The sequence below is a fragment of the Monodelphis domestica genome, chromosome 4 (genome assembly GCF_027887165.1).
Source record: "Monodelphis domestica isolate mMonDom1 chromosome 4, mMonDom1.pri, whole genome shotgun sequence".
NCBI classification, from domain to species: Eukaryota; Metazoa; Chordata; class Mammalia; order Didelphimorphia; family Didelphidae; genus Monodelphis; species Monodelphis domestica.
The window spans coordinates 391,865,785-391,879,201 of NC_077230.1; the positions used below are offsets into that span (position 1 = coordinate 391,865,785).

Here is a 13,417-nt window from a genome sequence, read left to right on the forward strand (position 1 = left end):
GAGAGAACCCTTAGAACAAAAAATGCCAGGGCTAGAAGGACCCTTGGAACCCAGAATGTCAGGGCTTAGAGGACCCTTAGAACACAGGATGTCAGAGCTGGGAGAACCCTTAGAACAAAGAATGTTAGAGCTGAGAGAACCCTTAGAACAAAAAATGCCAGGGCTAGGAGGACCCTTAGAACAAAGAATGCCAGGGCTAGAAGGACCCTTGGAACCCAGAATGTCAGGGCTTAGAGGACCCTTAGAACACAGGATGTCAGAGCTGGGAGAACCCTTAGAACAAAGAATGTTAGAGCTGAGAGAACCCTTAGAACAAAAAATGCCAGGGCTAGGAGGACCCTTAGAACAAAGAATGCCAGGGCTAGAAGGACCCTTGGAACCCAGAATGTCAGGGCTTAGAGGACCCTTAGAACACAGGATGTCAGAGCTGGGAGAACCCTTAGAACAAAGAATGTTAGAGCTGAGAGAACCCTTAGAACAAAAAATGCCAGGGCTAGGAGGACCCTTAGAACAAAGAATGCCAGGGCTAGAAGGAACCCAGAATGTCAGGGCTTAGAGGACCCTTAGAACACAGGATGTCAGAGCTGGGAGAACCCTTAGAACAAAGAATGTTAGAGCTGAGAGAACCCTTAGAACAAAAAATGCCAGGGCTAGAAGGACCCTTGGAACACAGAATCCCAGAGTTTGGAAAGACAGATGACTCATAATGTCAGAGCTAAAAGAGACCTTAGGACTGAGAGTGCAAAGCTGGAAGGGATCTTAGAATAGATCATCTTGCTTGACATCATGGCTGGGAAGACCCTTAGAGCACAGAATGTCAGAGCTGGAAGGCTTCTTAGTAAATAGAATGTCAGAGGTAGATCATACAGAATCTGAGAAATGGAGTTAGAAGGATCAGAGGGTATCTGGTTCCACCCAGGCCTGACCAAGAATCACATCTAAAACCTCACCAAAGGAGAGATTTCAGGCGAGAGCTCACTCACAAGCTTTGAGACAACCAGGGCTATCTCTGATCACTCCGTTGGTTTTAAGCATGGCCCTTCAAACATAGACTGTCTCTTGACTGACTTCGAGTTGATTAGCTCTAGGAGTTAGAGGCCCTGACTGCTAAAATCCCTACTCCATCCCCTTCCAACATTTGCACTCTCCCAAGGGTCAGCTGGTCTCCAGATGGGTGATTCTCTACCCTGGACTTTCCTAACATCAGCCGTGTCTTCTCCATCTTCTGCTTACCTTGGAAAAAGGGAAAGGCATTATTGCTGAAGGAATTCAAGGCTAGATGGAAGCAAATGCTGTAGCAATAAATCAGGCCTTGAAATGAGACAGGGCTTCTTCCCCTTGCCCTGGCACTTCCCCAAGAGGTCTAAGACTCAAGTTTAATCCTTTACCTTTGACTCATTCCCTTAGAATTTTATACAGAGTCTAAAACCGTTCTTTACATCTCCCCCCTTCGTGCCTTTGCCTTAGCCATCCCCGCATGCCTAGAATATGTTTCTGACTCATCTCTGCCTCTTCAAAGCTCTTCTCAAAAGTCACTTTCTATACAAAGACTTTCCCAATGACCCAGGAAAGAAAAACTGCCTAATATTCATATAATTCATGTAATAAATCCTTCTCCTAGTCCTTGGGGCAAGTGCTATATTCCCTGCAGATCTGTTAGTTTCTGACCATGGCTGCTACTATGTGGTAATGATGGGAGTTTCTTTTTCTTTTTTTTTAAACCCTTACTTTCCATCTTGGGATCAACACCTTGTATTGGCTCCAAGGCAGAAGAGTGGTCAGGGCTAGGCAATGGAGGTTAAGTGACTTGCCCAGGGTCACCCAGCTAGGAAGTGTTGGAGGCCAAATTTGTACTCAGGACCTCCTATCTCTAAGGTCTAGCTCTCTATCCTCTGAGACACCGACTAGTACCCAATGAAGGAATTTTCTAAATGGAAGCACCAATAGCAAGGGTCAAATTTGGCTTAGCTGTGTGATCCTGGGCAAGTCACTTAACCCTATTGCCTAGCCCTAGCTGCTATTCTGTTTTAAAACTGTTATTATGAGAAAAGGTATGGGTTTAAAAAAAAATGACAAAGCCAGAATTGAGTATGCATAGAAAAGGATTCATATATGCCCCTGCTTGTACCCTTTAGGCACTTGGCTCTCCACTAGTGGCTTTCCACGGAGCAAGATGGTAGGCGGGTTGCTAGGTGTGGAGAGTAGCTTCCGTTGCTTTAACTCCCTACTCAGTCACCATGTGTCCCTGAGCACATGGCACCCATTTCTGTTGTGTGCATGCTTTCCTGATCATAGGAATGGAGGAAGTTCTGGCCGTGGATGTTTCCAAAGGTCAGAGGACTGATCCAGATAATAACCCCAAGTCTGGTGAGCGGCCAGCAAACTAAGTAAGGAAATGACCCATCCACGAGCTATATCACCGCCACAAGTAAACCTGACAGAGACTACAAAAAGGGAGAGCAAGACAACTGGGGCCAAGAAATGTTCCGATCTGGAGAGTGGGAAGTGGGGGATTTTTAGACTACGTTTGAGCTCACTTCTCCTGAGGGAGAGTGAATCTCTTGGGCTGAAGGTATATTTTTTGTACTACTGGCCCTTCTATATCTTCTCAGTAAATGTCTTTTTGTAAAAGCTAATCTATGATGAATGAATTCATTGAAATGAAGGAGATCTCGTCTAGTTAGTCAGTCTGGGGCAACAGGGGCACTAGTAGACTGAAGAGGGGCTTATGGGGGAGTGTTGGGAAGGTTGCTCTCCAAGGACCCGACCTCCCAGTGCTGGTACAAGTTGAGAGGGTGAACCCAAAAGGAGATGTTACATTTATTTTACATATATTTACTGGGGTCAAGATGGAAGCTCAGTAGCAACAAAAGCCAAAACTGCTCTGACTAACCTTCTATATATTTATTTATTGGCTTGTTTGTTTGTTTCTGGGTATGTAGCCATGAAATACAAAGTGTGACACAGTGATAAGTTAGCCTCAGGAGTCTCTTGGAGTCAAAAAGAGCTGGATTCAAGTCCTACCCAACCCTGAGAGACCCTAGGTAAGTCACTAAACTTCTCAGTACCCCAAGGATTCCCTTTGAAATCAATCAATAAATCTACAATGTGAGAGGTCACTAGGTGACTCAGTGCCAGAACTGGAGATGGATTTCCTGGGTTAAATCTGGCTTTAGATACTTCCTAGCTATGTGATCCTGGGTTAAGTCACAACCTCTGCCTCAGTTTCCTCAACTATAAATAATTGGGGATAATAATAGCACCTACCTTACTGTGAGGATCAAATTTGATAATATTTATAAAATGTCTGACACATACTAGATATCTAACAAATACTTATTTCTTCCCCTGAACCCCTGTTCTCAAACCCAGGGCTCCTTTGATCTAACAACCTGAGTCCTAAGGATCTCCCCTCCCTCCAGCTCACATTCCATTTTTTGGGAAAGCCTTACCTTCCAGGGCTAGGCAATGGGGGTGAGGTGACTTGCCCAGGGGCCCAGATTTGAACCCAGGACCTCCCATCTCCAGGCACTTAGCTGCCTGTATTTACTAATAACATTCCTAAGTGCCCTGATCACTTTCTTTGGACTCTTCTCTTAGTGCCTTGTCTGAGCGTGCAGGTCTCTTTCCTAGCTAACTTGTTACGCCGGTAGGCTCCCTCCATGAGGGCAGGGACACTGATTCTCCCACAGTGCCTTGAACAGAGACACAGCAGGTGTTTTCTGCATATTTATGGAATTGAATAGGCTTCTAAGAGCAAAGCAATGGAAAAGCCCCAGGACCGGGCCACAGCGGGGTCAGGCACACAGAGGGCTTACAAGAGAAGGCTGGGCCACTCTCCCAGCCCAGGAAATGCCTGGCCAAAGAGGTGATGTCAATAACGGCGCAGGCCAGCTCCGGGGCCATGAGGTTACTCCGACTCCATCTGGCGCCGAGAGCCAACTTGACATGCAATCTGACTGCAGAGAAGCAGCCAAGGTCAGTCTCTGGAGCCAGAGGCCGCTAGAGGCTGCTTGGGAAAGAGGGGATGAATGGAACAGGCTCCCCTATAGCTGGGCACGGGGCCCTGGGCCTGCGGAGAGCCAGAAAAGGACAGAGCCCTGCTATGGGAACTTGGGAGAGCAATCAAAATGCAGGCTGGGGATTTGGGTCTGAATCCCATTTGGGCAGCTTACTGCCTTTGCCGTGCACTGTTCTGTTTACTCATTCTAAAGAGGATGTTGGGCAAAGGTGTAACCAAAACCCTTCTAGCTACAAGCACAATGGGACCTCAGGACCAGTCCCAAGTCCATGGGAGGGTTATGTCACCTCTGGGAGCCAGAAAGGCACTAAGATCTCAGAGAGAGACACTCAGAACAAGTGACCCCAAAATCTATTTAAGTCACAAATTAGGGAGATCTCTAGGCCCTAACCACAGGTCTCAATCATAGGTTGATTGAATTAGATCATGTCAGAGCTGGGAGAAGGCTTAGAACAGAGAATGTCAGAGCTGGGAGAGACCTTAGAACAGAGAATGTCAGAGCTGGGAGAGACCTTAGAACAGAGAATGTCAGAGCTGGGAGAGAGCTTAGAACAGAGAATGTCAGAGCTGGGAGAGACCTTAGAACAGGGAATGTCAGAGCTGGGAGAGACCTTAGAACAGAGAATGTCAGAGCTGGGAGAGACCTTAGAACAGAGAATGTCAGAGCTGGGAGAGACCTTAGAACAGAGAATGTCAGAGCTGGGAGAGACCTTAGAACAGGGAATGTCAGAGCTGGGAGAGACCTTAGAACAGAGAATGTCAGAGCTGGGAGAGACCTTAGAACAGGGAATGTCAGAGCTGGGAGGAACCTTAGAACCGAGAATGTCAGAGCTGGGAGAGACCTTAGAACAGGGAATGTCAGAGCTGGGAGGAACCTTAGAACAGAGAATGTCAGAGCTGGGAGAGACCTTAGAACAGAGAATGTCAGAGCTGGGAGAGATCTTAGAGCACAGAATATCAGAGCTGGGAGAGACCTTAGAACACAGAATGTCAGAGCTGGGAGAGAGCTTAGAACAGAGAATATCAGAGCTGGGAGAGACCTTAGAACACAGAATGTCAGAGCTGGGAGAGACCTTAGAACAGAATGTCAGAGCTGGGAGAGAGCTTAGAACACAGAATGTCAGAGCTGGGAGAGACCTTAGAACAGAATGTCAGAGCTGGGAGAGACCTTAGAACAGGGAATGTCAGAGCTGGGAGAGACCTTAGAACAGAATGTCAGAGCTGGGAGAGACCTTAGAACAGAATGTCAGAGCTGGGAGAGACCTTAGAACAGGGAATGTCAGAGCTGGGAGAGACCTTAGAACAGGGAATGTCAGAGCTGGGAGAGACCTTAGAACAGGGAATGTCAGAGCTGGGGGAGAGCTTAGAACAGAGAATGTCAGAGCTGGGAGAGACCTTAGAACAGAGAATGTCAGAGCTGGGAGAGACCTTAGAACACAGAATGTCAGAGCTGGGAGAGACCTTAGAACAGAGAATGTCAGAGCTGGGAGAGACCTTAGAACAGAGAATGTCAGAGCTGGGAGAGACCTTAGAACAGAGAATGTCAGAGCTGGGAGAGACCTTAGAACAGAGAATGTCAGAGCTGGGAGAGAGCTTAGAACAGAGAATGTCAGAGCTGGGAGGGATCTTAGAACAGAGAATGTCAGAGCTGGGAGGGAGCTTAGAACAGAGAATGTCAGAGCTGGGAGGGAGCTTAGAACAGAGAATGTCAGAGCTGGGAGAGATCTTAGAACAGAGAATGTCAGAGCTGGGAGAGAGCTTAGAACAGAGAATGTCAGAGCTGGGAGGGAGCTTAGAGCAGAGAATGTCAGAGCTGGGAGAGACCTTAGAACATGGGGTGTCAAATCTGGGAGGAGTTTAGAACAGAGAATGTAGGAGCTAGGAAGGCTCTTAGAACAGAGAATATGAGAATGCATCTCAGGATATCTGAGGCAGGCTCCCTGAGGCTCCATCCCAATGTCTCAGGGCATTGATTTACTCTGAGGTGAAAGATTTACGCTGAGTTTCCCTGCCCCAGTCCGGAGAACTCTAGATCATCTAGATCATCTCTCAAAGGAGAAGGACTGTTTATTGTCCTTGGCCTTAAGCAAAAGCTACTTTCTAATGCACTAAAGATGTAAGGAAGCCATCTAGCCCATCTCTCTTATTTTTCTTTTTTTTTTAAACCTCACCTTCCATCTTAGAATCAGTACTGTATATGGTTCCAAGACAAAAGAGTGATAAGGGCTAAGGGAAGTGACTTGTCTAAGGTCACACAGTGTGAATTTTAAAATTACTCCACCCTAATTAGACATACTTTAGGGGAAGATAAAGTTGTAAACTCCCAATTGAACAATGAAGATACTTAACTCATACCTTATAGTGAAGCTAGAACTTTAAGCTGTCTATTTTTAGATCTAATACAAAAATGTGTTAAGTATCTATAAAGGTTAAATTAATCACAAAAAAGGTCAAGTAACTCACAAAAGGTAAGCTTAACAAAGAAGTGTGAAGTACCTCAAAAGATATAATCTAACCAGAGAAGGTGAGAACTAAAGAATGGGCAGTCCTGGAGAAAAGCATCTACTGTGATTGGTAGATGTGAAAATTTAGGGGAGATGACACAAGAGAAAATTTCTTTAAAAGGAGGCTAAAAAAGTGGAATGGAATTTCAGAGTTCAGTTCAGTTCAGAAGAGGAACTGAGCCTGGAGGATCTCCCTCAGACAGCTTCCTTGAGATGGTCTCCTGGTGAGTGATAAGACTGACTCCTTTTCCCTTGGGTTCAGGGAGGCCACTTTGGCCAAGGCCTTTAACTACTGCCTGACTCAGTCTGAGCCGGAGCAGTTTAAATTAACTCTTTTCCTTAATTCCTTCTCTTACCATAATTCCCAGATGACTTGGGTATTTTATTATTTGGGATTTTCCCTGGCAACCAAATTAATTTAGATTTTCAAGTCACAATGCTAAAATTATCTTTACAACAGATAGGAAGTGTCTGAGGCCACATTTGAACCCAAGATCTCCCATCTCCAGGACTAGTTCTCTATCCACTGAACCATCCAGCTGCCTATCCCACTCATTTTTCAAATGAGAAAACTGAAGTTCATAAAGGGAATTTGCCTTGCCCAGGATCACATGAGTAATTAAGTAGAAGATTCATTCATTCATTCATTCATTCATTCACTGAATAATCACTTATGAAGTGCCAGGCACCTTGAAGGCCATCTGTCCAATCCCTTCATTTTACAGATGAAGAAATGGAGGCCTAGAGGGGTGAGTATATTGGCATATCAAGTGACATATCCAACCAGATGTAAATGGTGAAGGCAGCCCTCTAACCTCAAAGCCAGCCTTCTCCTTCCCACTGTAATTCTCTGCCTCTAGTCAAATTCAAATCCAGGTCCCAAGACTCCATGTTTAATGGGAAAGCTTTTCACTCTTCTTCCTACATCACATCACCTCTAAGTTCTTTCAAATTAATAAAGTTCTTTCCTCATGATAACCCTGTGAGGTAGTTGTGCAAGTTTGATTATCCCTGTTTTTCAAATGAGAAGACTGAGTCACAGAGAGTTTAAGAGATGTGAGTGAGGAGATCTGCTAGTAATTAGCAAAGACAAGATGTGAAACACTCTTCTCTTGCCATCAAACCCAGCAATAAAGCAGATTGCCCTACAAGAAAGGAGCCCTCTAATTGTAAAGTAAAAGAGCATTAAATTTGGGGTATCTGGGTTTGCCTCCAGTACTGAGGATCAAAAAAATAAGTACTGGACTTGTGATTTCACTGATGTAGAGGGAAATGCCCCCTACCCCTTCCAATCTATACCTCCTCTGCAAGATTTCTGGACTTAGAGGTAAAGGGACTTGTCCAGGCCATGAGTTAAGCCTCAGGTCTTCCAGGTTGGAAATTCAGCTTGCTATTTAATCTTTTAAGCTGCCTTTCAATACTTAGGTTCACAAATATAGAGTCAGAAAAGACCTGAAAGGCCATCTAGTCCAATTCTCTCATTTTTACAGATGAAGAAACTGAGGCCCAGGAAGTTTTAGTGATTTATTTAAGGTCACACAGGCATCAAGTGTCATTGGTAGGGTTTGAACCCAAGTCCTTTGACTCCATAGCCAATGGGCTCCTCCTATTTTACCAAGTTAGTTTTACTATCTACAAAACCATGGACAAGTTGCCACTTCCCCTCTTTGGAGGAAGCTTCGTAAAGACTAGACAAGTTCTAGCTCCATTTACTGTGATACCATCTTGCATCTATCAAATGCTCAGTAATCACCAGTTAGTGATAATTACAATAAGGATGAACTCTTATGGTGACATTCATGCAACAGTCCTGGGAGTAGGTGCTATTATTATCCCCATCTTACTGATGAGCTGGCCTCCTCTTGTTGGTGACCTCAGCTGGCTCTCTGTCCTGTCTCTCCAATTCATAAACATCAATGAAGCTCCTCCTTCTTTCCCTGGCACTATTTTGTTTTGTTTGGAAGACAAATAGAGTTAAATGACTTGTGCACGTTCACATAGCTTTTAAGTGTCTGAGGCCAGATTTGAACTCAGGAAACTAAGACTTCCTGACTCCAGGCCCATTCCCTAACCAGAGGGCCAACTAACTCCCCTCTTCCCCCAGGCACTGTTACTAGGCGCTGAGAATACAGAGGCACAAACTAAACTATCCCTGCCCTCAAGGACCTTACATTCTACTAAGAGGACACAACTCATACTTCAGTAAGTATAGTCTAAGAAAAATTGAGTGAAATATTACAACATGAGGGGTAGGGGAAAAAAAAACTAGAAAGACTTCATGGAGGAAATAACCTCCATGTTAAGCCTGAAAGGAAGATAATGATCCTGAATAGTAGTGTTAGAGCAAAAAGAACAATGAAGGGGGCAGCTGGATAGCTCAGTGGATTGAGCCAGGCCTGGAGACGGGAGTCCTAGGTTCAAATCTGGCCTCAGACACTGCCCAGCTGTGTGACCCTGGGCAAGTCACTAGCCCCCATTGCTTAGCTCTTACCACTCTTCTGCCTTGGAACCCATACACATATTGATTCCAAGACAGAAGATAACAGTTAAAAGAAAAAAAGAAAGCAAGAACAATGAACTTAGTGTCTAGAGACCTTGGTTCTGATCTTGCTTCAAGTATTTCCTAGCTGTGTAACCTTGGAAAAGTCATTCCACCTATCTGGGTCTCAGTTTCCTCATCTAAAGAAATGAGAATGAGGTTAGACTGTATCAGAGGTTCTTAACCTTTAGGGAAAGTGAACCTCTCCGAATGAGAATGAGGTTAGACTGTATCAGAGGTTCTTAACCTTTAGGGAAAGTGAACCTCTCCAACAACCTGGTGAAAGTCTATGGATACTTTTTCAGAATAATTCATTCATAATTGAAAGAAATGCTATATGTCAGTCAATGGATAATAAAAATAGAAATATATCCTTTTTATAGTCCCCTAAAATTTTCATGGACCCCAAATTAAGAACTTAGGAACTAGATAATGTCCAAGGTCTCATAATTTAACATTTTAAAACATTTTTAAATCCATTGCTCTTATTTGTTATATATCACATCACTTTTCTTTCAGTTTTACCATCTGTCAAATAGGGATAATGATATTCATCCTTTCTGGCTCTCAGAGTTATAAGGAAAGCACTATGGAAATCTTAAAGTACTAGAGAAACTAGAAGATAAGATTATTCTTCTTACTGCCATCTAGTATCCTAAACAAGCTTTTATTAATGGCTTGTGGCTAAGTATCATCTCCCTCTCCCTACAGATAAGACTGCATATTCCAGGCTCCCCTGTGCTCAATATGATCATAAGGGTCAGCATTCTCATCACTCAAACATCTGGTCACAACCCATTGTAATAACATCAGTCTGACATGCCCAAAATAACTATGGTAGGTCAAGGACCTTCAATGACACAAGTAAGCAGCACTCCCCCAAAACATTGCAAAACTAACTTCCTTCTCCAAGAATGTCAATAAGATCTGTTGACCAAACTCCTTCATCACATCCCAGCCTGTTAGGTTGTAAGCTCCTTGAGGGTAAGTACTATCTTTTGTAGTTTTTTGTATCCCTAGCACTTAGTACAGTGCCTGGCACACAATAGGTACTTAATAAATATTTTCTGATTAATTAAAGCCCTGACTTACCAATACCCACAGGCAGCATGACCTTCGGTAAATCATATCCTCTCTCTAAGCTTGCTGATTGATTGGCATCCATTAAGTATCTACTATGTGCCAAGCACCACTCTAGGAGCTGGGAATGCAAAGACAAGAATGAAAGAGTGCTTGTCCCCAGGAAGCTTCCTTTCTATCAATATCAAACAAGATATTGGATGATAAGCATTTGGTAAACCTCAAAGCACTACAGAAATATCAGCTATTACTATTGTCATCCAGCTAGGTAATGTCTGTTTCTAGCATATGACCTTCTAGAATAATGCAAGTCTCTGCATCTCTCTGAGCCTCAGTTTTCTCATCTGTAAAATGAGAGAACTAGATGATCTCCAAAGTCCCTTCTATTTCTAAATGTTTGATCCTAACCAAAAAAAAAAAAAGGTAAATTCCAAGGTTCTTAAGATGACCAACTAGAGAGAAAAGTTCCAAGACCAACTTGTTCAAATAAACTAGTATCCAAGGAATTCCTAATGCCTGTAAAATCTTATTTGTCTTCTCAAATTTAACTAGCACCTCAATCAATAATCATTTATTTAGCATTAAGTGCCTACTATGTGTCTGGCACTGTCCTAGGTGCTGAGGACCAGTCCCAGCCCTCAAGGAGCTTAGATGCTATCTAGGGAGACCAGCAGGTATACAAACTATACAAAAGAAACATTAAATACAAGGTAATCTTCTTAGAGGTGCAACACTAACAGCCAGAAGGGAATCCTTCCAGTGAAAGACTACCTGTAGAAGGTGGAAACTGTGCTGAGTGCCTCAATGTGTTCTGCTGTTTACCCTCACAACTCTAGAAGTTAGCTACTACTAGTTAGCCAAAGAATGTCCATTTTACAGATGTAGAAACTGAGTTTTAAAAGAGCCAGGTGATTTACTGTAGCTCACCCTGCCAGTAAGTGTCTAGGAATTCATTCTTCTGACTCCAAGTCCAACACTCTACAACACTCACCACACTGCTTCACACTAGCCCAAGTTGCCGCAGGATTACCCTGTAGAGGTTCTCCCTGTGGGGAGTTTCCCTGGGGAAGCGGAGAACGAGGAGGTTGGAGAGCTCCAGCTGATTTCTTAGAAGACAATGAAGGAGCAAGTTCTCCAGCTGACAGGGTTGGGATGAGTTAGAAGAAATAGACAGTGGGTGATCAAGCACCCAGAGCTCACAAACACTCAAGCAAAAGTCAAGGGGTGCTATGTACCTGGTCTGGTTCAGTCCCCTCAGTCTGCTGTCCGTGTTGAACTTTGGAGTCTGAAACCAGGCTTTCCCCTCTCCCCGAACTGCTCTCTTGTGGATCCCTTGTGAGCTTTGCTCCTGACCCCACCTTCTGCCTCTGGGCTTTTCCACCTAGTCACCAGGTTGGTCCACCCAGCTCCAACCACAGACACAAGGACTTCCCCATCATTCCTCCCACCCTCCCCATTGCAGAAGAGATGCAGGTTCAGCCCACACCATGAACCCTGCCAAACCACATTCTCTATCAAACCTTTAAGCCCCACTCCACCCTGGGGAGGCATCCGTGGGACAATGCATTGCAATAAAGAGGGAACACTATTGTTTCCACTTTGCAGATAAGGAAATTGAGGCCCAATTCAGTTCCACTAGTTGTCCACAGGTCCCAGAGTTCACCTGTGACAGAGTTAGAATCACCAGTAAAGTCTCGACTCCTAATCGCAGTAAGCCCCTTCCTCATCCCAGGACATTGTTCCATGCCAACGAAACTCTTCCAAATCACTCACATTCAGAGACCTGTGCTCTGGACAATGGTGACCGTTCTATAGTCCACTGGCCAGTCACAGAGGCATGAGGGTATAAATGGCATGATGGAGAGACGATAATGGGAAGAAATCAGACTCTTTCAAAGTAACCATTGCGATTAGGAGGGAACAGCTCATAGATGAGAGAGACGCCATCTGTCTACTTTATGAAAAAGGATAGAAACATATAATTTGAAAGCTACACGAGACCTCAAAGAGTACCCAGTCTAACCAAAGACATTTATCCTATCTACAAAAATCCCTTTAAAGCAAAATCCAGAATCTGCCTGAATGTCGCTAATGAAGGGAAACTATTCCACAAGGTAGCATATTCCACTGGGGACATCTATAAGGGTTAGTAAATCTTTCCTTGTGTTGATCAATCTGCCTCCAGGTAACATTCATTGTCTTCTGCCCTTGGAGCCAAGTCCTCCTGCTTACATTCTCCCATTGCACTTCATTCTTCTGCCCTTGGAGCCAAGTAAAACAAATCTTATCCCTCTTAGAGAGCTTCCTATGTGGCCACAAGTGTTTTTTGATGTCTCCCTTCTTTTATCATTTTAGGATATTTGGCAATCACTTTGCCAGAATTTTCTTTTAAAACTGCCCCTACCCCCTCTTGAACTATATTCCTTCCCCTAAAACTCTGCTTCCCATATATACCACCTCATTAGCCTGAGCAGTGAATATCATCTGGAGGATTCCTCTTATCAAGATCCTCTTATCCTCTTCTGGAACATTCCCAAATTCTTCAGAGAGTAGGAATGGGAAGAGGCACCATATTCCTGGTGAAACATTTCCAATCTATCCTCCTTGATTCAACCAAGCCAAGCTCATCCTATGTGAGAAGAATCTAACCTGTGCTATAGGCTCCTCAATTCTGTTTAATTTAGAACTATGGTTCATGGATTAAGAGTTGGAAGGAATCTTAAAGGCCATCAAATCTAGTCTCAATCATTTTTATAGACGAGGCAATTTAAGCCCAGGAATCAGCTTTAATTAGCTTTCCAAAAATCATTGTGGTAATAAATGTCAGAGGCAGGATTTGAACCCAGGTTCTCTGATTCCATATCCCTTTCAGCTCTTTTCCCATTTCAATGAGTATTTATTAGGCATCCTCTGCATACCTGGAATACACTCTCTCTCTTCATCTCTGTTTTCCTCTCAGCTGGGCTCAGATGTTGCCTCTCTTTGGGGACCCTCTTTTTACCTTGCTAGTTGTTATTTATTGCTTTCTCCCTTCTCAAGTTATCTCATATTAATAATGCAAATATTTTATTCTCCTAAACAAAGAACAACAATGCAAACATAAATGTATATGGGAAATAATATGAGAGAAGAATGGAACTGGACTGGGAAGAGCTTTGAAAGCCAAGGAGAATAATTTGTATTGGAGATGGCTAGGGGCCACCATGAATAGACAACTGTACTTAGAGTCAGGAATTATCAGCTGTGTGACTCTAGGCAAGTCCTTTAACCACT

General features: G+C 43.8%; 1 protein-coding gene across 1 annotated transcript in view; it reads right to left on the minus strand.

Moving 5' to 3' along the window:
- ARHGEF10L (Rho guanine nucleotide exchange factor 10 like) overlaps window positions 1-13,417 on the minus strand; it is a 177,411-nt gene that overhangs the window by 161,472 nt on the left and 2,522 nt on the right. Inside the window, exon 2 of the mRNA XM_056826195.1 lies at window positions 11,380-11,525. Within this exon, the coding sequence (XP_056682173.1) occupies window positions 11,380-11,525 (146 nt within the window). The remainder of the gene's footprint in view (window positions 1-11,379; window positions 11,526-13,417) is intronic.